This window comes from Neomonachus schauinslandi, chromosome 5 (genome assembly GCF_002201575.2).
Source record: "Neomonachus schauinslandi chromosome 5, ASM220157v2, whole genome shotgun sequence".
NCBI classification, from domain to species: domain Eukaryota; kingdom Metazoa; phylum Chordata; class Mammalia; order Carnivora; family Phocidae; genus Neomonachus; species Neomonachus schauinslandi.
Window position 1 is genome coordinate 140,763,049 of NC_058407.1, and position 24,945 is coordinate 140,787,993.

The window sequence follows — 24,945 nt, forward strand, 5'->3', positions numbered from 1 at the left end:
TTTAGTCACTGGTCTCCCAGGCCTGGGCTGACAGGTCTGGTGGCTGCCAAGTCACCCACGGTGTCACAGAAGACACCCATTTGGGGCTAGGCAGCTCCTGCCTGGGAGGAGGGGGGCCCAGCTCCTGCTGTTTTGGCGCTGCCAGCCAGCCATACCTGCTGGTGATCCAGACCCCTCCCTGGACAGGGAGACAAGGCTGACATCCAGACTGTCCCCCTTTGCAATCTTCTGCCCCAGGGTCTGAGCCCTGTAAGGGAGACTCACTGAAGGAGCTTCTCCAAAATACAGCTCTGCTTGGGCCTTATCCCAGAAATTCTTATTTCATTGGCAAGGAGTGGAGAGGGCATCAGGAACTTCCCAAAGCTTCCCAGGAGATTCTGATGTACAGCTGGGGTTGAGAAACCCCTGGGGTTGTAGGTGGGAGACACAAACACAGAAAGGGAACTGGATGAGGTCATAAAGCTGTGTCTTGGGCCTCATGTGTAGAATGAGGAGAGCAGGCTGGAGCGGTAAAGAGAGTAAGGCAGACGAGCCGAGACCAAAGTAGGGACTCCAGGCTTCATCACAGGGTCAGACTGCGGTCCCCACCCTCACCTTGTCCCCTTCCCCTGAGGGCCTAGAACAGAGACCCCGACCTCTCTGCTCTGCTGTGCCCCAGGGATGGCGAGATGGGTGGACCCAGCCCCGGCTCTGAGCCTCCTCAGACACGTCAGCGAAACCGGAGCCAGCCATCCTGGCCGCCGGCATGGTCCCCGCCTGCCTGGGGGGTTGGCAGACTCCTGGGCTGGGCCACTGCCAGGCCTGGCCGGCAGTGTTTAGCCGGGGTGGGAGTGGAGGGGCCAGCACTGGGAGCCAGAGGCCCAGAGCCTCAGGGTCAGACCTGCAGCACCTGACCCCTGCACCCACTCCGCAGTGTCTGGCACAGGAAGGGACTGTGCTGGCCTCATCTGTCTGTCTGTCTGTCTGACCCTATGCCCCCACCAGCCAGGTGTGTGGCCTTCCCCAGCAGCAGTGAGATGTGCAGCCTGAGCTCTAATGCGGTCCCCCAAATGCCTGGGTCCCACCCACTCACTAGTACCTGCCTGACCCAGGGCCTGTGTGTGAGTGGGTGCCTCCAGATGTCCCCCACACTCAGAGGTGTGTGGGGGCACCAGGGTCCCCGTCAGAGCTGAATAGGATGTCCTTACTCATAGAGCCCCTCCCTCTGCTCCCTTCCCCCACTCCCAGGTCATATGCTGAGGGGGGCTGGCCAAAGGACAGCTCACTCCCCCACCCCCTTCCAGAACTAAATATACCCCTCATCAGGCTGCTCTCTCCAGCTCCTCTCCCACACTGAAGGGTGGAGGATGGAGGGCAGCCTCCCCATGGAGGCCTCACTCTGGGCGTAGGGGGGCCTCCTGTCTGTGCTGAAAGTGGCATGAAGCCCCTCCCACACCATGGCATCCTCACCCGATATGTGCAGAAGGCAGGGCTCAGGTTTTATGGGTAACACCTTCAGTAGCTAATGTTTACTGACCACTTAGCATGTGCTCCAAGTACAAACTAAACAGCCCTGACGATCAGGCACTATAACTAGGAACGCCCCCTCTCCCCCGCCCTTCATAGACGGGAACCGGGGTGAAGGACCATGGCTAGACTGTCATGCAACCACACAGGCAGTGGGACCTTAAAAAGCCCCATCCCAGCAACTGTCCCCTGGAGGGCAGCACAGCCAGCAGCAAGAGCCTAAGCCTCAGTTTCCTGCCTCCTCCCACCACACCATGGTGGGCCAGGCCAAGGTGAGGAGGCTGCAGAGTCCAGGGGGAAGAGCGCCGACCTGGACCCTTTGCCCTCCTACTTCCACTACCTTCCAAGCCCCAGGGCTGCCTCCAGGAGGCTCTCCACACCCTTTGCAGAGGGAAAGGTCCCACCTCCCTGCCTCGGGTCAGCAGATCAGATATCAAAGCCCAGGCCCCTGGTCCTTCAGGGCTGCTGGAATTGCAATGGCCAGGACAGCCATGACCTCCCCCATGAGACACCCCACTCCCAGTGCGCACGCGCACACACACCTCCCAGAACGAGCCCAGACAAGTGGAATCACTCCCAGAACTTGTTAAAACAACTCCCCCACTTAAAAACAAACAGAACAACATAACACTACAACCCCGGGTGCTCAGAACAACTCCAGAGAGTGAGGCGGGGCTGGTGAGAAACTGAGGCCCAGAATTGGAAAGGGACTTGGGAAGCTATTTAGGGGCCGAACTTGGGCCTGAACTCAGGCCTCTGTCTCCTGTTGCCCTGCTGCCCACCCCCTCCACAGCCGGCCTTCACCTTCTGGGTCCCTTCTGGGGGCTATGTGATCTGCTCTTGGTGCCAGGAGAGCCCATGGCAGAGCCCCCGGAGCAGCAGCCCATGCCAAAGCCCCAGTGCCGACCCCCTGCTCGGGCCCAGGTGCTCACCCCAGCATCCTAGCAGGTGGGCAGCAGGTTAGCTGCTGCCTGCTGGGGTCTCCCCGGCCCAGGATGCCAGTTGCCCTTGTTCTGACCCAGCCCCTGCTCCCCACCTACTCAGCCAGATTGCCATCCTGTGGCTGGACAGACCTACGGCTCCCTCATGATGACTTTATGGATTAAAGGGCCAACAGACTCTGGGCAAAGCCCAGAGCCCACCCTGATGCCCCTCCTTGGCGCAGAGTGGGGAACAGCCCCCAGCACGCAACCTAGGCCCCCAGGGGCCACGCCCGGGCTGTTCAGTTCTAAATGCTCCCAGTCCGAGGCTGTGTCAACTCTGAAATGCTTGGGGAGACACTGAAGAAAGCAAGGCCTCAGAACTGGGATGCCCCTGGCCCAGGCTGCCTGACTGGAGCATGAGCTCTTAACCATGACCTTATACATAGCCCAGGGGGAGCTGAAGCCGTAGGGGTGGCCACGTGTAGGGTCCCCTCCCACCCTGGAGCCTGGCTGCTCCCTTCCTGACCCTGCCTGCCCCGCTGGGAGAGCTGATTCAGGGGGAGGCGGCTCACCCCACACGTGGACGTGGGGGGCGGGGGGTGCTCACAGCCCACATCTGGAGGCCAGGCCACACCCGCTGCCTTCTGAGTCAGTGAGGGTGGAGCGGGTCCACTTCGGGGAGGAGGCTGGGTGTGGTGCACGCAGCCCCCTTGGGATGGTGCCGGCAGGGCCAGAGGGGCACAAGGCCTTCCAGGTCCTGGTCCTAGCATCTTCTGAGGTTTGGTACAAGGCCCTGCCCCACCGTTTACTCAGCAAAGGTGAGCTAAGCATGCTCTGGGACACAAGGAAGCGGACAGGAGAGAGAGCAGGGGAAGGGGCACCAGCTGGGGGTCAGGGAAGGCCTCCCTGGCTGGCCTCTGGAAGGTGGTCATCAGTGCAAACGAGCAAGGGGCAGAGGCTGACAGTCCCACTTCCGGAGCAGAGGGGACCCTGCAGGCGGGTAGGGCCTGCGCAGGCCCAACCTGGTAACAGGACTTTACCCAGAACTGGTCTCCCCAGTGACTTGTCTTGTCTATCCTGGGACCACCTGCCCCTCCTCTTCCTCACATTGCGGGAGCCTGTGTTCCTGGAGGAGGAGCCCGATGGATGGCAGCGGGGCAGAACACGGGCTCGGCTGAGGGGGCCATGTTACCTGCCATAGCCTGATGGTTGGCAGGCGTGGGGGAAGGGGAGGCTGAGCCCCAGGACAAAAGGCCCTTGTGTGAGCAGAAGGCGCCTGGAGGGGAGGGGTGCCGGCCTCTTGGGGACTCTCGGGACCCAGAGAGTGAGGACTGCTGCTAGGGTGGCCCCTGGGCTCCCCCAGGAGCCTGAAAGGGGGCCTCATACTGTGGCCCCATTCAGTCTAGAGCAGTTCCAGCTACAAGCTGGAGCCCAGAGCAGCTGAGGGAGCCACCCCCTCATCAGCAGGGCAGGACCATCCCAAGCTGCAGGCCCAGCTGCACCTGGACATGGTTAAGGACCTAGGCTCCGGCTCAGGTTTCCTGGCAGTGGGACGGCAGCAAGTCACTACACCTCCTGGAGCACCCCCCTTCTGTCATCTGGGAGCAATGAGGATAGTTTCCACCTGCCATGGCTGCTAGGGGCACCACATGAGGGGACTGTAAATGCTTGGTGAGCTAGCATGGGGTGAAGAGCTGCCGCCCCTTATCCTCAGTGCTCAGGCCAGAGTGGACCCCAAGAAATGGCAAATGAACCAGTCTGCAGAATGTTTCTAGGGCCAGCACTGCTTTGGGACCACCCCGCAGCCAGTGTCCCCCCGTGCCCCCTGGATGAGCCCAGGGAGGCCAGGACCCCCCACCTCTGGATCTGTCATCACACCTCAGAGATGGGGGATCTGACGCCCAGGGTTCCCTGCCTCCCTGTCTGCCCCCCCACACAGGGGAACACCTGCCAACAGCTCAAGCCCCCCTCTGCCCCCTCCCCTAGGAACATTCCCCCTGGCCACATCCTGGAGGGCCCTCAGCTCCCATACTGGGCAGGTCTGACTTCACAAGTGGAAAAACACCGATCCCATAGTTTCCATGTGAAGTCTTCCCGCTGCGGTCTCCTCCTCACTTGGAGGACACAGAGCGTGGCGGCAGGGGCCAGCGGCACGGGGCAGCCAGCTTCTCTGCTTACGCGCTGGCTGCCCGCCCCTTCTCTCCCAGACGCTGTGGGGAGGGGCTGCTGCTCTTGGACCCACGGGCTCCCCCCCTTGTCTGTCCACCTCAGCAGAGATTTGTGGGGGGGAGGGGACTTGAAGGGAGAGCATGGAGCCTGATGCTTTTTGACCATGTGTTTTCTCTGAGCCGCAGAGGTGAGAGGGCTGGGGTTAAGGAGAGGCGAATTTTTGTGGCCACTGTCTGGGGGCCAGCCTCTCTGCACGCATCAGCCCACCGAGCCCTGGTGACAGCGCAGGAAGTAGCAAGTGATGGCGTAACGAAGTCACAGGAGGGCTCAAAGTCACTCAGTGAGGGAGCTGATGGGGCTGGGACAGGAATGGGGCCGGGGCACTGGGGACCTGACCATAACTGCTGTGCGCTGTTGGATTTGGGGGCAGGGAATGCCCTTCCTGGTCCCTCCCTGGCATGGCTGTCCCCCGGGCCCCTGGCTCATGGTCTCCTGTCTCTCTCTCTCCCCTGCTCCCAGGAACCAGAAGATGTGCTCCAGAGTCCCCCCCCGCCTGCTGCTGCCGCTGCTGCTGCCGCTGCTGGCCCCGGAGCCCGGGGTGCGGGGCTGCCCATCCGGCTGCCAGTGCCACCAGCCACAGACGGTCTTCTGCACCGCCCGCCAGGGAGCCACCGTGCCCCGCGACGTGCCACCCGACACAGCGGGCCTCTACATCTTCGAGAACGGCATCACCACACTCGATGCAGCCAGCTTTGCCAGCCTGCCGGGGCTGCAGCTCCTGGACCTGTCGCAGAACCAGATTGCCAGCCTGCCCGCTGGGGTCTTCCAGCCACTCGCCAACCTCAGCAACCTGGACCTGACGGCCAACAGGCTTCGCGAGATCACCAACGAGACCTTCCGCGGCCTGCGGCGCCTGGAGCGCCTCTACCTGGGCAAGAACCGCATCCGCTACATCCAGCCCGGAGCCTTTGACACGCTCGATGGCCTCCTAGAGCTCAAGCTGCAGGACAATGAACTGCGAGCACTGCCCCCGCTGCGCCTGCCGCGCCTGCTGCTGCTTGACCTCAGCCACAACAGCCTCCCGGCCCTGGAGCCTGGCACCCTGGACACTGCCAACGTGGAGGCACTGCGGCTGGCTGGCCTGGGGCTGCGGCGCCTGGACGAGGGGCTCTTCAGCCGCCTGCGCAACCTCCACGACCTGGATGTGTCTGACAACCAGCTGGAGCGCGTGCCGCCCGCCATCCAGGGCCTGCGGGGCCTGACGCGCCTGCGGCTGGCGGGCAACACCCGCATGGCCCAGCTGCGGCCCGAGGGCCTGGCCGGCCTGGTGGCCCTGCAGGAGCTGGACCTGAGCAACCTGAGCCTGCAGGCGCTCCCGCACGAGCTGTCGGGCCTCTTCCCCCGCCTGCGGCTCCTGGCGGCCGCCCGCAACCCCTTCAACTGCGTCTGCCCCCTAAGCTGGTTTGGGCCTTGGGTACGGGAGAGCCATGTGGCGCTGGCCAGCCCGGAAGAGACACGCTGCCACTTCCCGCCCAAGAATGCTGGCCGACTGCTCCTAGACCTCGAATATGCTGACTTTGGCTGCCCTGCCACCACCACCACGGCCACGGTGCCCACCACGAAGCCCGTGGTGTGGGGGCCCACGTTCTCCCCTTCCAGTCCAGCTCCCACCTGGCTCAACCCCACAGAGCCGGCCACCGAGGCCCCCAGCCTGCCTCCTGCGGCCCTGCCCACGGTGGGGCCTCCCCCCCGGCCCCAGGACTGCCCAGCGTCCGTTTGCCTCAATGGGGGCACCTGCCACCTGGGGGTGCAGGGCCACCTGGAGTGCCTGTGCCCTGAGCTCTTCACGGGCCTGTACTGCGAGAACCGGGTGAGGCAGGGGCCCCCACCCAGCCCCGCCCCGGCCACGCTGCAGCCGCCCCAGCCCCTGCCCCTGGGCATCGAGCCGGCCAGCCCCACCTCCCTGCGTGTGGGGCTGCAGCGCTACCTGCAGGGCAGTGCCGTGCAGCTCAGAAGCCTCCGCCTCACTTACCGCAACTTGTCAGGCCCCGACAAGCGGCCCGTGACGCTGCGCCTGCCTGCTTCACTTGCCGAGTACACAGTCACCCAGCTGCGACCCAACGCCACCTATTCCATCTGCGTCAGGCCTCTGGGGGTCGGGCGGCTGCCTGAGGGCGAAGAGGCCTGTGGGGAGGCCCGCACGCCACCAGCCAGCCGCTCCAACCATGCCCCCGTCACCCAGGCCCGAGAGGGCAACCTGCCACTCCTCATTGCGCCGGCCCTGGCGGCCGTGCTCCTGGCGGCCCTGGCTGCTGTGGGGGCGGCCTACTGCGTGCGGCGGGGGCGGGTGGCGGCGGCTGTAGCGCACGGCAAAGGACAGGTGGGGCCCGGGCCTGGGCCCCTGGAGCTGGAGGGGGTGAAGGCCCCCTTGGAGCCAGGCCCCAAGGCGACTGAGGGCGGTGGGGAGGCCCTACCCAGCGGGCCGGGGTGTGAGGTGCCACTCATGGGCTACTTGGGGCCCAGCCCCCAGGGGCCCCTCCCCACCAAGCCCTACATCTAAGCCCGGGAGTGACAAGGCTGCTAGGCCAGGCTCTCAGCCCTGCTGGGATCCGCCAGCGCTCTCCTGCGCCAGACCAAGGAAGTTCTCAGATCCCTACCGGGAGGACACATCAAGGTCGTGGCTGTGTAACCACAGCAAGACCCCGCCCCTCCATCTCCTCATCCATGAGATCCTGGGACCCAGGTGACCACCTCTAAGGTGCCCCAAGCCTGAGTGCCTACGCGGGTGGCGTCTGCCCTGTCCTCTGCAACGTACAACCCCTGGGGAAGGGTGGGGGGGGCCCTGCCGTGTGCTGGTAACACAGGCCCAGGGCTGCCAAGCCCCCCTCCCAAGGAGACTCCGGGGGCCAGTGAAGGAAGCCCCCAGAAAGACAGCAGAGGAAGAGTGGGGCTGGGGATGGGGCATGTGGGTCAGCCTCGGCCCCAAGGAGCAAAGGAACAAAAGAAACTGGAAAGACAGACGCTTTAGGAACACGTTTTGCTTTGGTTTTTTAAAAATATATTTATAAGAGATTCTTTCCCAGTTATTCTGGGAAAATGTTTTCCAAACTCAGAGACAAGACTTTGGTTTTTGTAAGACAAACAATGATATGAAGGCCTTTTGTAAGAAAAATAAAAGATAAAATGAGTCTGTTTCTCTGGCGTGGCCCAGGGTACCTGGGCTGGGTGAAGGAGGGTGGGGGTGCAGGGTGGGTATAAACGGATAGCTCTCTTTGTGGGGAAGCTGGGGGCCAGGAACCCTCTCCCCAATGGGCACCAGGCCCTGGTCAGCAACCCCTGGGCTGGGGAGGGCTGCTGCTGAGGACCATGCCAGGAAGGGTGGCCCTTCCAGGTACCCGACCCTGGGCTATGTCTGCCCAGCCTCAACTGGGGTGCCTGGTGCAGCCTCTCAGTTGAGACTGGGGTGCAGGCGGGAGCAGGGATGGGAGCTGGGCAGCTTCTAACCTCGAACAAGAGGGACATGAAGGCAGCCTCACCCCACCCAAGCCCAGTGGTCTGCCAGCAGGAACTGTAGTGCTCCTGTGAGGCTGAGCAAAGCTCATGGCAGATAAAGGCCAAGAGTGTCCCCAAGGATCCCTCCTTGGGAAAGGGCCTGACAGGCACGTCACTGCTTCCCTTCCTCTGTGAAAGGGGCCCCTAGAGCTGCGTCCTGCAGGCCCCCACAGATGGTGCTGGGCCAGAGCACCCAGCCCTCCCTAAAGTCCTGATACCCTACTGCATAGGCTCAGGCTGGGGCACCTTGCTCCCGGCCTCGTGGTCCAACAGCAAAGAGGGGTCTTGGTGGAGGGGAAGCACAGATCCTGAATGACAGGAACCGTCTGGTGAGTGGGGAGGAAGGGCCAAGCCGGGGCTGTTAGGGGCAGGTGGCCCAGGAACAGGACCAAAGGTCTGAGCCTGGCTTGCAAAGGCCTGATGGCCTTGTGATGCCCCTTTACTCTGCACTGGGGATGTGCCCAGGCTTTCCAGAAACCCCGGAAGTGGGAGTGTTTTCCAGGAAGGCCACGGGCTGTGTGGGGGCAGGGCCAGGGATGCAGACTGCAGCTCTGGCCTGGACTGGGTGCTAGGAGCTTGGGAACAAGGATGGTAGCACAGCACCTTCTCCCATGACCCTGAGACAGGAGGCAAAGTGGGCCCAGGGGCCGCAGAGAGGTTGCGAACCCTGAGCAAGCCTCCCCGAGGCCCCATGCCTGCATCCCCTCTGCGGGTCATGGCCACTGGGCCCTACCAGCCTCACCCTGGATGGAAGGAGGCAGCTCAGCCAGGCCTGGGGAGCAGGCCCTGGGGCTCAGGGCGTTGATGTCAGCGCCAAGTCAGGCCCAGCCACGCGAGGCTCTGGATTCAATTAGCGGCTGCTGTGGGTTCTGGCATGGGAAGGGAGGAGGTGGGCGGTGGGTCATGGCAGGCAGAGGATGGTGGCAGTGAGCCTGGGTGGGGCCCCTTCTTCCTGAGGCAGTGGCGGCCCAGGTGGATTTCCTGTGAGCCTGGGTCCCATTAGGGGAGCGGCTATGGTGAGGCCTGCCCTCCCCCTCGGCAGCCCTGTCAAAGGGGCCATTGTGGGCCTGTGGGCTGCTGCTGAACACAGCGTGGCTGTTGAATAAATGTTTTCACTGCAAAGCCAAACCTGGCCTAGTGGGATGGCAGGGGGTGGGGTGGGGAGGCGGGACCCCAAGACAGAGGCTAAACACTCACTCCAGCGCCTCCCAGAAAAGGTGTTTGGGGTGTCCCATCAGATCAGGGCTGGGGGTGTAGGGAGGCCCAGGGGCAGAGTGGAGACCCAGCCAAGAGGCAACCCTTACACAGGGCAATCCCAGTGGCTCCAGGGCAGGGTCCAGGGATGAACGTGGGGAGATGCCAGTGTGACCACTGGGTCCTTGCTGCTGCAGGCCCTGTGCCACATGGGCTACACATGCTCCCGTTAATGCCCAGCAAATGCCCTGCAGGAGAGAAGCACCACCGGCTGGGGAGGGGAGTCAGCAGCTTGCTCACAGCAGGCAGGGATAGGATCCCAACACAGCCTCCCTGGCCCAGCATGGGGCTGCCAGCCATGCAGGCCTCCAGGAGACGGGTGGGGCCACCGCGAAGGACAGAAGCTCCCTGATGTGAAGCAGCAGAAACTGAACCCCAGCCTCCACCCTGCCTGGAATGGCTGCTGTGGTGACCTCAACAATCAACTTCTCTGGCCTCAGATGCCTCTTGAGGAACACGAGGAGATAAGTCCCCATCTGCCTGTGGCCGATGGGTACAGCTGACCGTTCACCCACCCAGAAGCATCGCCCCAAGACAGTGTTTCTGAACCTCCCAGTCTAGAACATGAGCTGCTCCTTCAGTGTCAAGCCTGCCCTGCCACTTACCCTCCCACCTCCACCCTGCACGACCACAGCGCCTGGGACACCCGCTGGGCCTGCTGCCTGAGCCCGGCTTCACGGACAGGCCCCTGACGCCCTGCTCTTCCAACCATGGCATGTCTCCTCTGAGTGAGCGGCACTCCATGGACAATGGGGATGAGCAGGGAGGAGGACACAGGTGGGAGCTGTGACAGAAGCCTCTGGGAGGGTGGGGCCCTGGGCACTCCCTAGGAGATGACAGGGAGAGGTGTTTGCCTGATCCCTGGCCCCCTCTAGCTTTGAAAAGAAACACTCACTGTTCTGCTCAAATTGAGATGGAAAATCTGTAAAACAGAGAAGAAATTGAGGGGTACAGTGGAAATCCATGGCTGTCCCCGCATCTGACACCCTGCATACTTCCCATCTTCAGTCCAGATCACTCAGCAGGGCTGACACCCCAGGGAGGCTGAGGGGACAGGCGATCCGCCACCACTACACCTTGGTCCACCCGCTTTACCGAGGGCCGGAGAGTCCCCACTCCCCTGCCAAGGGTGTGGCCTGGCAGGGCAGGGGCCAGGACTGGGGGATGGTGGGGGTGGGACACTGGTCTGGCCACCCATCTGGGAGTGATTTGAGAAATTCCAGGCCTTGCTGGCCCTGCGAAGCTATTCTTAACTGCTCTAATTACAGGGTCAGCCTTGGCCAGTGGCACCGTGGGGTCTGGGCATCGTTAACTCCTCCAGAGGCCACGCTGGGGATGGGCGGGGGCTGCTCTGCGGGGGAGGGGGACCCATCAGGGGCCAGGGGTGGGTCTGGAAGGCAGGAAGTGGTGGGTGGAGGAGCACTTGATGGCTAGCTCTGGGTCCCCTTTCCAGGCTGGGCCAGCTCTCTCCTTCTGCTGGGGAGCCCTGTAGGGAAGAGGCTGTCTGGCCTGGGAAGGTGTGGAGAAAAAGATACGAATGCAGCATCAGGCCCAGGAGCTCTTATTCTTCCAATGCAGGGGGTCCCAGTGACTGCTCCCTCCAAATCCCCGGGGCCCAGAGTAAGCAGAGGACTTGCACTGTGTGGTTCTAAGGCACTGGATCTCACTCAGCTTTGCCTTCCTCATCTCCAAAATGGGCCTCACCAGCTCCCCAACCTCTCCCTGGGTTGCAAGAAGGGGTGGGAGCGGAGGGTCACTGCCGCTGTTATCCCTTCTCTGGGAGATGCCCTGGCAAGAGGTCTTAGGGCAGTCAGGCTTTCCCGCCCCCAAACACGGTCCATGCTACTCCTGGAGCTTGGACAGATCACTGAGCCTTCGGTGACTCAGTTTTCCAGCCGTGAAATGGAAGAGGAAGGGGATGGACGGACAGCCAAGAACCAAGACCCTCTCCTGGCTCTGACCTTCACAGATCCCTGCCTGGGGAGCACGTGGGGATCCCAGCAAGCCCCTCCAAGACTCCCAGCTGAGCAGGGCTAAGGCTTCTGAAAGGGAACCAGGCCCCCACCTCCTCCTACCCCAGCCAGGCTGGTCGCCCACTCTCCTGCGCCTGTTTCCTCAGCTGTGACATGGGGAGTCACCGCTGAGAGCCTCCTGTGCCTAAAGCCACAGCGAGCCCAAGCCCCCTGCATAGAGCTGGCTTGGCCAGTCCCCACGGCACCACCACAAACCCTCCTGCATGCACTTCCAGGACGGAAAGATGAGGTGCACTTGTATCCCAAGCTGCCTGGGTGCACCCACCCCTACCCCACCCAAAACCACCAGAGATAGGCATGTGGCCAGGGCTGAGGAGGGTTCAGAAAGCCTGTGAGTCCAAGGCCTGCCTCCCTCTGTCACTTGTGCCTCCAAGCCTGCCAGCCCGTCTGTCTCCACATCATCCCACCTCACATCACCCCATGTCCACCCTGCCATCTAGCGAAGCTTCAGTCTTCTTGACCCTCAGCACCACCAAAATGGCCACAGCCAAACCAAGTACATTCCCACGTTTCCCATCCATGTGTCTGCCGGGTCACAGTCAGGGCCCCAAATGCCAACACACGCCAGTGTGAGCCCGTGGGCTGAAAGCCTGCATGACCAAGGGCCCCCTCTGTTGCTAGGGACCATGTGGGATGGGGTCAGTAGGCTCATCCGCTCATGCAGAGCTGCCTCGCCACCCCCTGCTGGTGAAGCTCCAGGGGTCTCTTGCAGGGCCAGGACCGGGTTTCTTCTGCAAGACCTCGCAGACCAGCTCGAGCACCCCGACTGCTTCGGTGATCAGCCCCTCACTGACAAGATCTGAGCCAGGTGAGGCTGCTCCACACGGACTGGGCCCCTCCACTCCACAGGTGGCCTTGCCACGGCATGGCAGAGGCCCTCACCCTGAGCATCCACTACAGACCTGGATTCGAGACACCATCCAGGCCCTTGACCCTCCCCCCAGCCCATCCCAGCATGCCAGCCGCTCCTACCTGGGTGAGGTGTCCAGGCTGAGGGAGGTGAGGGCGCTGGAGAAGTGCCGGGTGTCCCACAGCTTCACTTCCCGCTCACGCATCTGCATGGAGGAGGCAAAGAGGGGCTCAGAGGGCCCATCCCTCAGCCCCCTGGGCTCCCTGGGAACCCGGCGCCTGAGGACACAGCCTGGCACAAGGGTACTTGCCCCAGAGCAGAGTATGGGGGGTGTGGGGGAGTGAGTCATGCCAGGGAGGGAGAGTCTGGGTTTTCATGTCCTGCCCCTTTAAGAACCCCTAGGTGACAAGGGACAAGGGGCGGTTCTGTCCACGGACTCTGGGGGGGGGGGGGCTGCCATGATTCCCAGGGTCAGGCTTAGCTATTGCAAATGGAATCTGCCAGTTTTCAGCAGCTGGAGGTCCCCTGGGGCTCTGAGACCCGGCTGCACACAGGGCCGTATATGGACAGGCCTAGAGCTAGCTGGCCATCCCCCAGCTCCCAGTGGGGCTCATCTTTACCCTCTTGGTGTGGGTGCCCTGCCCATCTGGGAGTAGCCCTACCTGGTTGAATCCAGTGGACACAAGGTGCTCCTGGGTGCCCGTCCACACCAGCCGACCATCCTTGCTGTTCTTGTGGGCCTCTGTGCTCTGGAGACAAAAGATGGCGCTGAGCTAGGCCCCTGGGTGGCTCAATTGGTTAAGCGACTGCCTTCGGCTCAGGTCATGATCCTGGAGTCCCAGGATCGAGTCCCGCATCGGGCTCCCTGCTCAGCGGGGAGTCTGCTTCTCCCTCTGACCCTCCCCCTTTCTCGTGCTCTCTCTCTCAAATAAATAAATCTTAAAAAAAAAAAAAAAAAGATGGCACTGAGCTGGGGCCTCCTGGGTGGGTCACCTGCCTGGAAGGCCCACAGAGGGCAGGAGGGGCTGGGATGGTAACCCCCAGAGGCTAGCTGGGGACAGGGGAGGCCTCATATCACTATAGGATGGACCCCAGCCTCACCTTGGCTGAGGACAGCTCTGCACCCAGAGGGCTGACCTGGCCACCAAGCTTGAGCTCAGTCTCCCTCCACCAAAGGGGACTGTCAGGGCTGCCCTGCCACAGGGACAGGGCTCAGGGCAGCAGCACATCCTTGTCCTTGCAGGTATCCTAGAGGAGACTCTCAGCAGCCAGTCGTCATCCCCCGGCTCTGCTCTCGGAGACCCTCATTTTTCTCACTTGTGAGTGGGGCTCACATTTGCAGGGCTGTCCAAGGACCAACTGACACCACATGCGAGAGGGACCAGCCTACTGCAGATCAAGGGAGTATGAGCATCACGGTCGCCTCCTGATTGCCAGGGCCTGGGGAGAGGGCCTGGTGCCAAGCTCTAGGGAATGGTCCCCGGAGAGGGCAGATAAGTGCCAAGTGTCCAAGCTCCTCGCTTTCCCGCAGTGCTGGAGCTGTCAGAAGGAAGGCTTCCTGGGCCCAGGGAGGAGAAGGTTCATACCACAGGCGGCCTTGTCCCCAGGGCCCAGGCAGGCGGGGGAGCAGAGGGGGCCAGAGGAAATGCAAACAGCTCCCTCCCAGTCACCTCGGCCCCTGGAGCCTGAGACCAAAGACCCTGTTACCAAAAATAGCTCACCCCAAACTGTGGCCAGCTTCCTCCAAGCTTCCCACGATCTCCTTGGGAATGAATGAGGGAGGGAGGTAGCCTGGGAGGAGCTGGCCCAGTGTCCCCTCCCCAGGCTGCGGAGGCGGACCCCAGCGTGGGAGACCCTGGAACAGCCCATGTTGTTCAAGGGGCTTTTCTCACTGCTCCCTTCCCCACTCGGCAGCCGGCACAGGAAATCAGGGCTGGAGGCTGAGAACCAGCGCCCCATACTCCTCTCCACATATAAGGGGCTGTGGGACCAGGGCAAGGTCAGCCGTGCCCTCACACCCTAGAGTCAGTGGTAAGTGTCACACGGGCCCTCCCTTTCACTGGTGTGTAAATATCCCATGTATGCAGCAAACCAGATGGCTGGCAAAGCATCGTGCATCACTCATTCATTCAACAGACACATGAGGCCTCCCCAGGCCAAGCACCATGCTAGGAGCTATGGGGGAGCCGGATGGTTCTTAGATGGATTGTCACATCATTGGGTGAAGCGGAGCTGCTCATTCATTTGCTCTTTCATAATATGAATGTTTGAGCAGCATACTCCGCTAGGCACTGGGGACATGTGAAAGTAGAAAGGGTCCCCCACCTCACTGAATATACAAGTTGGGAGACATAGCTGAACCAAACAGAAATCATTGTGTCCCTACACATTATTATAAGTGCCAGGAAGGAACAAAGTGGAGGTTAAGGGTACCAGCTGTCCAGTCTGGGTGAAAACCTGCCCCGTGACTAACTGCTTCATCCCAGCACGAACAGCTCTATACCTCTGTGCCTATTCCCTCATCTGTAGAAAGAGCACTGTAATGGGACAGACTTTGGAGGGTTGTTGTGGGAAGCATTAACACTGGTGAATGTTCAGGGCGGCTTGTCTGGCACATGTCCAATATGCATTTTCTTAAAAAGCATGATAACAGAGTACGATAAAAGTATAATAGAGAGAAATAGATTTAAGGTAACATTTGAGTGAAGGCGGGAAGGACCAGCAGGCATGAGCCAGGCAGGGGGCCAGCACCTGTGAAGAGTGGGGACCTGGGAGAGCAAAGGGGCCAGCGCAGCAAGGGGGGCAGGCAGCAAGGGGGAGGAGGCGCCCCCAAGCCCCCAGGGCATGTGAACTGTGATGGAGCATTTTTCATACGGAGGCACAGGTCGGGGACGGAATCTACCTTGGCCCATCTTCCACCTTCCTATTTCACACATGGAGAAACCAGAGGCTCAGGGAGAAGAAGCCACCTGCCTTAAGTCACCCAGCAAGACAGCTGTCAGCTGTCCGAGCCTCCTGCCCCCTGTGGGCTGGGTGATTGCTTTATGTCTGTGTGAGAGGGACCTGAGGTGAGAACAGATGAGGAGACAGAGCAGCAGCTAGAAGGCAACAGAGCTGGGACCAGGAGGGGCCCCGGGTCCCAGCTGCCCCCCCAGCACACATCCCTGGATGAGCTCGCACTAGGGGACCCAGGCTGCCCACAGGGTGGTGATGGGCAGGGCACTGGTCTCTGAGTACACTGAAGGCACCAAGGAAGCTGAGACGAGGCAGGAGCTTAGCCTGGGCCCAGCATGCCCACTGTGGGCACACCTGCCTCAGTGTGCCCAGGGGCCACAGGAAGCCCCACTGTTTGGGGTGGGATGGCCACTGACCCCCTCCCCCCTCCAGTGTCCCCAGATCATTAAAATGATTTTCATTTTCAAAACTGGCAAGTCCTTCTTCCCTGACCTCAGCGGGACTCAGGGAGGAGGAGCCCTCTTTCCAGATCCCCAAATTCTCATTCTCCTGGGCAGAGGGGAGGTTTAGCTGGAACTCAGGCAGTCTGCCGTCCCGAAGTCCCAGCTCTGTCACAGGAGGCTTTAGGGGAAACCGCTGGTAGTAATCCCCAGCCTGCAGGTCAGGCCTCGGGCTTTCCCCCTCACAGGGGTGGCCTTTGTCCCAACAGGCAGCAGGGCATTCTGCTCATGGAGAAGCCCCTCGGTCCCCTCGTGTCTCCCCCACACCTGGCCCCAAGGAGAGAACAGGAGGGGCTGACTGCCCAGCACAGGGGTGCCAGGAGCAGGCACATACCCAGCATTCCAGCCGCAGGACAGCCAAATCCCCGCTCTGTCACCACAGCAGCGCTTCCTGAATGGGGCATGGCAGCTGGAGGAGTAGCCCTGGGCTGCTGGGCTCCCTCCTCAGCCAAGGGGACCGTCTCTGGTGTAAGACCCCCACCACCCACCTATGGCCCCTCCCCGGCCAGGCTCAGTCCTGGGCTCCAGATGCTGGGCCCCCAAGGCCTGCCTGACATACACCAAAGGCACAGGTCTACCAGCCCACGCCAGAGGTCAGAGGGCTCATCCCAGGCCCCTCCTGCCCCTGACGCCAGTGCTGAAGCCTCACCACTCCCTGGACACCCCTTCAGCTGCAGGCTGCTACATCCCTGCACACCCATGGCTCCAGGGCCTTGGCCGCCCCCACCCAGGCTCCAGCACATCGAAGGGGCTTCAGCATCAAACAGATAGAGCCTGCCCAGGCTGCCCTGCTGTGACCCTGGGACAGAAATGACCAAAGGGCCAACTTTATAGGACAATCACGAGGGTGGAAAAAGATTGTGTGTACCAAGGGCCCGGGGTATAATAAATAGTCATAAATGCAATCTAGAAACAAAGTCGGGGATGTGGGAACAGGAGGGAGCTGCGAAAGCATCCCCCAACCCAAGCTCAGGTCACATAGGGCCCAGAAAACACAGCAGAGGACTCCCCAGGCTCTGGCTATAGTGACAGCCCCTAGCGCACCCTCCCCTGACGCCCCTCAACAATGCCCCCCCCTCTAGTGGGGAAGGAGGATCTCAAAAGAAGGCACTCCCAGAAGGCCTCTCCCCCGAGCTGGCCCCTCAGCTCACACCGACCCTGGCCGCCAGCAGTGGTTTTCCTAATAGAAGCCAGGTGTGGGCCAGATGCCCTGGGCGGAAGTGGGGGGCAGGGCCATGAGAAGGGCAGCATTCCAGGCCCTGCTGCCCCCGCACCAGCGCAGAGCACAGGCACCATCCCAGCAGCTGGGAGGGGGTAGGAGCCACCCACGCTCTTCCCAGGTCTCCTTGGCCCAGAAGCCCCGTTCAGGGGGGCTCCCTCCAGAACCAGATCCTCTCCCCCTTCTTCTAGGAACTTGGGATTGGGAGCCCTTTGGACGGCAGCCACTCTCTCTCCACCTCGGCACCATCATGGTTCCTGCCTTCCCCCCCCCCCCCCCCCCCCCCCCCCCCCCCTGCTTGCCGGAGGAAGAGGCAAGGAAGAAAGGAAGACAATGTTGGGCCAGGGGAGCTGGCCCCATACAATGCCCAGTTGGGGCAAGAATGGTGGTACCATGCAAAGTGCCCTGGGACCCTGAGAAAGCTGGAGGTGGAGGGCCTCAGCCTCCCTCCTTCAACCTGGGAACCCCTTTCCAGGCAGAGGCTTGGAGGTCAAGCACAGAAAGCTCCAGAGGGGGGCACTGCTCATACCCACATTGTCCTGAGACTCAGCCACCACCCCCAGCCACAGGGCCAACCTCCCTGGGGAGCATGGCCACGGTGGGCTGGAATGGTGGGTGGGCTAAAACCACCTCTGCCTGGCTTGGTTCACCTGTCAATACAGGACCTCCTTTTGGTCTTCAGCCAGTCAGAAACAGAACTGGCTGGGCTGTCTTGGGCAACAAGTCGCTGTGGCCTACATGACGGGGACCCCGTGTGTGCATGTGTGCATGTGCGTGTGCGTGCTACAGGTATGGGGGGGAAGGCCCCCCACTCCTGGCTACTGCTGATCAGGTTTAGGCTTGTGAATTACCCTTGACCCCAGGTAGGGAACAAGTCCTAGAGATGGACACAGGGTATCTATGATGGGCCTGGGTTTCACTGAGGAGCTCTTTCCCTGCGCTGGCAGCAGGATCCTGATCTTTACCTTCCTCAGGAAAGAAGCCTCCTCACCTTCTAGAAAAATTTTTTAAAACTGTAAACCTACTCATCCCACTTTCTGCTTAAAACGGCTCTAACGGCTTCCCCCAGCCCAGGTGACAGGCCCCTCACCACGTGCCTGGCACCGAGCTGACGTCAAATGAATGAATGATTCCCTAGTAGCTCAGTGGCTATAGCATGAGCCCAGATCCCAACACCCACTCAGGACTCAAAAGGCCCCAAGCACCCCAAGCACCATCACAGACACAAACCAAACACGCTCAGTGCCTGGGTCCCAGAGACCCCAAGTACAGAATGAGGGTCCACTGGTTATGAGACTGGAAGGGTATGGGGTGGGCAGCCGTGTCTTTCTGGCTCCTCCAAGGCTGGCCTCTGCCAACTGTGCCAGGAAGCGTAGGGGGGATGAGGGTCACAAAGAAGGAGAGGAAGCTGGAATCTCAAATTAGCTTCCTAAAGCCACAGGATGCCTCCACTGAAGGCCTGCAGACAGCCAGGCTGCACCCCACACTGTGATCAAAGTCAGGTTCTCCCAGGACCCAAAATACGTTTCCCAGTAGCAGGAGCCCACTCCCAGGTGACCCCTACACACCCACCGGGCCTTGGCCAGGGGCACGGGGTGTGGCAAAATCTCTGCCAAGAGCCTGCCCCCACCTGTACCTGCTGGAGCCACTAGAGCCTCAAGCCAGCCCCCTGCCCACAAAACTCACCTGGGAGGCCCCTGGCTTTGCTCTGGGGTCGAAGATCCGCAGCTGCTTGTCCTGAAAAAGGAGAGGAGTAAACAGAGTGCACTAGGACAGGCAGGGTCCTTAGAGGCCAGCCTGTCTCCTCCACCCACAGGCTGTGATGGCCCCACCTCCTAGTACACAGGGCTGGCATCACGCACCAGGGGACCCCTCCCCAGCCTGGTTCCTTCTCATTGTAGGGGGCAGGCCCCCGTTCCTGCCCCAGTCACCCACAATAGAGAACTCAGAGACAGGAGTTCACAATCCCTGAGCACCTACTGTGTGCCAGGCCTACTACCCGCACGATCTCTCCCCATCTTTCCAACCACCTTATGAAGTGGTTGCTATCACCATGACCCCTTCACAGATAAACTGTGGCCCAGAACCAAACTCTAGGCTACCAGCTGGTAATTTCCTGGCCCTGTGTTCAGCCCAGCCCAGAGGAACACAAAAGATGATATCATTTCTACATCTAAAGAACCTGGTGTCTAACCAGGATAGCGAGCTTACACATCCTAACCATCACTCAGCATACAGTTACTGATGCAGATTACCTAAGGGTGAAGATGAGAGGAGATCAAAAGATAAATATATATATTATATATGTATATACATGTCAAAATAAAATGCCCATACTTTGCATAAGGACTTTATTCCTGTGGAATAATCAGTGTGTGCATGCACAAATGTACATGCATAAAAAAGTGGGGGAGAGAGGGGGCAGAATTTGTATCCACTGACTACTTACAGGCTTGGCCATGATAAATTGTTAAGGGCTACAAGGAAGGTGCAGAGTAACATGGATGGTGTGATTCTGCTGCAGCAAAAATAAACATAGATCTCTATTTGACCACATTCCTGTAGCTTTTGCAAGTTTGCTGAGCAAGAAGAAAGGTCTCGAATAGCATGCGCTGTGCATTAGTGCTGGGTACTGGGGAGGGGAAAGGTGAGGGGTGATTAGCTTTTCCTGTTTTCATCTTAGCACAGTTCTACCTTGTTTCAATCAGCATGGATTCATATTTTGAAAAACAATGAACCAAAAATGAACAATTGGAATTTGAAATAAAAAGCACAATACCATTTCCATTAGCACCAAAAAATCTGAAACACTTGGCTATAAATCTAACAAAATACGTACAAGATCTATGGGAAGGATACTACAAACCTCTGATGAAAAGAATCAAAGAACTAAATAAACGGAGAAATATTCCATGTTCATGGATAGGAATACTCAATATCGTCAAGACGTCAGTTCTTCCCAAGTTGATCTACAGATTCAACAAAATCCCAATGAAAGTTCCAGCAAATTATTTTGTGGTTATCAACAAACTGATTCTAAAGTTTATATGAACAGGCTTAAGATTCAAAACGGTCAACACAATACTGAAGGAGAAGACTAAGTCGAAGGACAGATAATGCCCGACTTTATTCTAAAGCTCTGTTAACCAATACAGTGTGGTATGGGCATAAGGACAAATAGACCGAAGGAAGAGAACAGATGGCCCAGAAACAGAACCCCATAAATACAGTCAACTGATCTTTGACAAAGGAGTGAAGGCAATACAATTGGGAAAAGACAGTCTTTTCAACAAATGGTAATGGAACAATTGTACATCCACAAGCAAAAAGATCAATCTGCACATAGACTTTACATCTTTTACAAAAATCAACTCGAAAGGGATCACAGACTTAAATGTAAAATACAAACCTACAAAAGCTCTAGGAGATAATACAGGAGGAAATCTCAGTGACCCTGGATTTGGCAATGACTATTTATCTATTTTTAATTCACTTTCTCTCCTTTTTAAAAAAAATTTTCTTTCTTTATTTGAGAGAGAGAAAGAGAGAGTGTGCACAAGCTGAGGGAGGAACAGAAGGGGACGGAGAGTGAGGTGGAAAGAATCTCAAGCAGACTCCACACTGAGCATGGAACCCGACATGGGGCTCAATCTTACAACCCTGAGGTCATGACCTGAACCAAAATCAAGAGTTGGACGCTTAACCAACTGAGCCACGCAGGCGTCCCTGGCAATGACTTTTTAGATACAACATCGAAAGTATGATCTATGAAAGATAAAACTGGATTTCATTAAAATCATAAACTTCTGGTCTACAGAGACACTGTTAAGAAAATGAAAAGACAAGCCAGAGACTGGGAGAAAATATTTGCACAGCATGTATATGAGAAAAGATTTGTATCCCAAATATACAAAGAACCCTTAAAACTCAAAAATAAGAAAACAACCCAATTTAAAAGGTGGGCAAAAGACCTGAATGAACACCCCACCAAAAAAGATACACAAGATGAAAAGTGAACACATGAAAGATGTTTAATATCACATCTCATTAGAGAATTATAAACTAAAACAACAGTGAATTACCACTGCACACCTATTAGAATGGCTAAAATTTAAAAAAATGATAACACTGAATGCTGGCAAGATTATAGAGCAACAGAAACTCTTATTTGCCGATGGGAATGCAAATGGAACAGCAACTTTAGAAGACAGCCTGGCAGCTTCTTACAAAGCCAAAAATACTCTTGGGGCACCTGGGTGGCTCAGTTGGTTAAGTGTCTGCCTTCGGCTCAGGTCATGACCCCAGGGTCCTGGAATCAAGGCCCACGTTGGGCTCTCTGCTCAGTAGAAGCCTGCTTCTCCCTCTCCCTGCCACTCCCCCTGCTTGTGCTCTCTCTCTCTACCAAATAAATAAATAGAATAAAATAAAAATCTTTACAAAGCCAAAAATACTCTTAAAATATGATCCAGCGGGGCATCTGGGTGGCTCAGTTGTTAAGCGTCTGCCTTCGGCTCAGGTCATGATCTCAGGGTCCTGGGATCGAGCCCCATCCTGCTCAGCAGGAAGCCTGCTTCTCCCTCTCCCACTCCCCCTGCTTGTGTTCCCTCTCTCGCTGTGCCTCTGTCAAATAAATAAATAAAATCTTTAAAAAAAAAAAAATGATCCAGCAGTTATGCTCCTAAGTATTTACTCAAATGAGATATCCAGGGGCACCTGGGTGGCTCAGTTGGTTAGGCATCTGCCTTTGGCTCAGCTCATGATCTCAGGGTCCTGGGATCAAGCCCTGCGTGGAGCCCCACATGGAGCCCCATGTCGAGCCCTTCCTCAGGCTCCATGCTCAGTGGGGAGTCTGGCTGTCCCTTTCCTTCTGCTCTTCCCCTTGCTCATGCGAGCATGCACATGCTCTCTCTCTCTCTCAAATAAATAAAATCTTTAAAAAAGAACCTATGCCTGTATAAATGTTTATAACACTTTTAAAGTTGCAAAGAACTGGAAGCAATCAACGTGTCCCTCAACAGCTAAACAGATAAACTGTGGTACATTCACACAATGGAATATTATTCAGTGATATAGAGAAAGAGTAAGAAGCCAAACCATAAAACTCCTAGAAGAAACATAGGGGAAAAACTTCATGATGGATTTGGCAATGATTTCTTGGATAGGACACTAAAAGCACAGGGCACAAAAGCAAAAACAGACAAATGGGACTATATCGAACTTAACTTTTGTTCCTCAAAAGATGCAATCAACAGAGTAAAGAGTCATCCTAAGGGATGGGAGAAGACGTTTGCAAATCACATACCTGATAAAGGATTAATATCTAGAATATATGAAGAATTCACACAACAACAACAAAATTGAGTAACTCTACTTTAAAAATGGGCAAAGGGGGCGCCTGGGTGGCTCAGTTGGTTAAGCGACTGCCTTCGGCTCAGGTCATGATCCTGGAGTCCCGGGATCGAGTCCCGCAGCGGGCTCCCTGCTCAGCGGGGAGTCTGCTTCTCCCTCTAACCCTCTTCCCTCTCGTGCTCTCATTCTCTCTCTCTCAAATAAATAAATAAAACCTTAAAAAAAAAAATGGGCAAAGGACTTGAACAGGTATTTCTCCAAAGATAGACAAATGGTCAACAAAGGTAAGAAAAGATGTTCATCATCACTAATCATCAGAGGAATGCAAATTAAAACCACGATGAGATATTGCCTCACATCCATTAGGACGGCCACTATCAAAAACTCAGGAAACGGGCGCCTGGGTGGCTCAGTTGGTTAAGCGACTGCCTTCGGCTCAGGTCATGATCCTGGAGTCTCAGGATGGAGTCCCACATTGGGCTTCCTGCTCAGCAGGGAGTCTGCTTCTCCTTCTGACCCTCCCCCCTCTCATGTGCTCTCTCTTTCTCATTCTCTCTCTCAAATAAATAAAACCTTTAAAAAAAAAACTCAGGAAACAACATGCCTTGGCGAGGATGTAGAGAAGTTGGAGCCCTCGTGAGCTGTTGTGGGCAAGTAAGATGGTGCAGCCACTGTGGAAAACAGTGTGGCGGTTCCTCAAAAAAGTAAAAATAGAATTACCTTATGATCCAGCAATTCCACTACTGAGTACATGCCCAAAAGAAGAGAGAAGAGGTCACACAGAGCACATTATTATTCCCAGCACTCACAGCACTGTTCTGCACAACGGCCAAGAGGTGAGGGTCACCCAAGTGTCCACGGACAGAGGAGTGGGTAAACACAGTGTGGTATACATGCACAATGGAATATTATTCGGCACGAAAAAAGGAATCCTGTCACATGCTACAACACAGAGGAACCTGGAGGACATTATGGTAAATGAAATAAGCCAGTCACAAAAGGACGAACAGTACATGATTCCACCTACATGAGGTATCTAAGCTGGTCAAAATCACAGATATGGAGGGTAGAATGGTGCTTACCAAGAGCGGCAAGGTGGGGGCAAAGGGAAGCTGTTGTTTAATGGGTATGGAGTTTCAGTTCGGGAGACCTGTTTCACAACAACGTAAGTAACCTTCATTTTACTGTCTACTTAAAAATGGTTAAGATGGTAAATTTTATGACGTGCTTTTTACCACTATAAAGAAATAGCTGTCAATGCACAAAAAGACACGGAAGGCCCATAAATGCACATTACTAAGTGAAAGACGCCAATCTGGAAAGGCTACATGTTGTATGATTCCAACTATATGACACTAGGGAAAAGGCAAATCTCATGGAGACAGCAAAAAAGTCAGTGGTTGCCAGTGGTTTGGGAGAGGGAGGGAGGGACAAAGGCGTGAAGCCCAGGGCACTTTTAGGGCAGAGAAGCTATTCTGAACAATGCTGTAATGTGGGTGTATGATGTCGTGTATTTGTCAAAACCCTGACAATGCAACAGCAGGAGTGAACCCTAGTGTAAGTTCTGGCCTTTAGTCAACGTAGCAATATTGGTTTAACTATAACAAATGCATCACACCAACCAACATGAGACCAGATGCGGGGAGGAAGGATACAGGAACTCTTGGTGCTATCTGCTCAGTTTCTGCCTGGTTCCCGCCCAGGTGCTTGGGATGCAGGGCTAGCAAACAGTCCCTGCCGAGTACTGGACTCTGCAACCCACAGGCGGTCACAGGGAACTTCGGGGAGAAACTCAGACCTGAGATGACTCTCCAAGGACAAGCAGAGCTTGCACTGGGAAGGGAAAGGTATTCACAGGAAGTGGAAATGCATGAACAAAGATGTGGAAACAGGAACTTGCTGACACGTGACATGAAGGGGAAGACAAGGCCATGCAAGGAGAGGAGACGGTGGGAACGGAGGGGGTGGTGGTTGAGTGCACAACTGGACAAGGGGGGGCCAGCCTGGGGGCCTCGAAAGCCTGGCCTCCCCCGGCAGGCCAGTCCCAGGTCTTCCTGACGCACCTGGCGGGGTCCCAGGGGTCTTGGGTCACTCCTGGCAAAGCCTTCCCAGCTGCCGTTTCCTGAGCACTTGCTGTGTCGATGGGAAGCAGGCACAGTCCAGGAACTAGCTAGCTGTGCAGCAGCACCAATCCACACCACTCCGCAGCTCTGGGCTCAGGAGGATGCGGTATCGAGACAGAAGAGGACAAAGACACACACAGGACCGAAACAGGCAGAAAGAACAGTGAAACACGGAGAGAGACGGAAACAGATGGAGAGGACAACTAGAGATGGAGGACAGAGACAGAGCAGCAAAAGGCAGAGAATAGGGAGAGACAGCGAGACAGTGAGAGACAGAGGATCTTGAGAGATGACAGGCAAGAGAGAATGCCTCCTTGGGGCGCCTGGCTGGCTCAGTCCGTGGAGTGTGCGACTCTTGATCTCAGGGTCGTGAGTTCAAGCCCCACGTTGGGTGTGGAGAGTACTTGGAAATAAAATATTGAAAAAAAAAAAGAGAGAGAGGATGTCTTCCGGCAGCAAGGGCCACTCTCAGCTAAGCGACAGAGCCAACTCCACCACTTATGGGCTCCGTG

General features: G+C 57.4%; 2 protein-coding genes across 2 annotated transcripts in view; one reads left to right on the plus strand and one right to left on the minus strand.

The window, feature by feature from the left end:
• Positions 1 to 24,945, minus strand: part of LOC110588074 (coronin-7) — a 57,911-nt gene that overhangs the window by 15,588 nt on the left and 17,378 nt on the right. The window contains exons 7-9 of the mRNA XM_021698364.2: positions 18,648 to 18,698; positions 12,950 to 13,036; positions 12,410 to 12,492 (exon numbers count right to left, since the gene is read on the minus strand). Of these exons, the coding sequence (XP_021554039.2) occupies positions 12,410 to 12,492; positions 12,950 to 13,036; positions 18,648 to 18,698 (221 nt within the window). The remainder of the gene's footprint in view (positions 1 to 12,409; positions 12,493 to 12,949; positions 13,037 to 18,647; positions 18,699 to 24,945) is intronic.
• VASN (vasorin) lies at positions 5,072 to 7,786 on the plus strand. Its single transcript, XM_021698366.2, has one exon. It carries the CDS (start codon positions 5,083 to 5,085, stop codon positions 7,156 to 7,158), a length of 2,076 nt encoding a protein of 691 aa, XP_021554041.2. The 5' UTR covers positions 5,072 to 5,082; the 3' UTR covers positions 7,159 to 7,786.

Bases quoted from the DNA above. Each gene is read 5' to 3' on its own strand.
- VASN (XM_021698366.2), top strand. From the start codon at position 5,083: ATGGTCTCCTGTCTCTCTCTCTCCCCTGCTCCCAGGAACCAGAAGATG.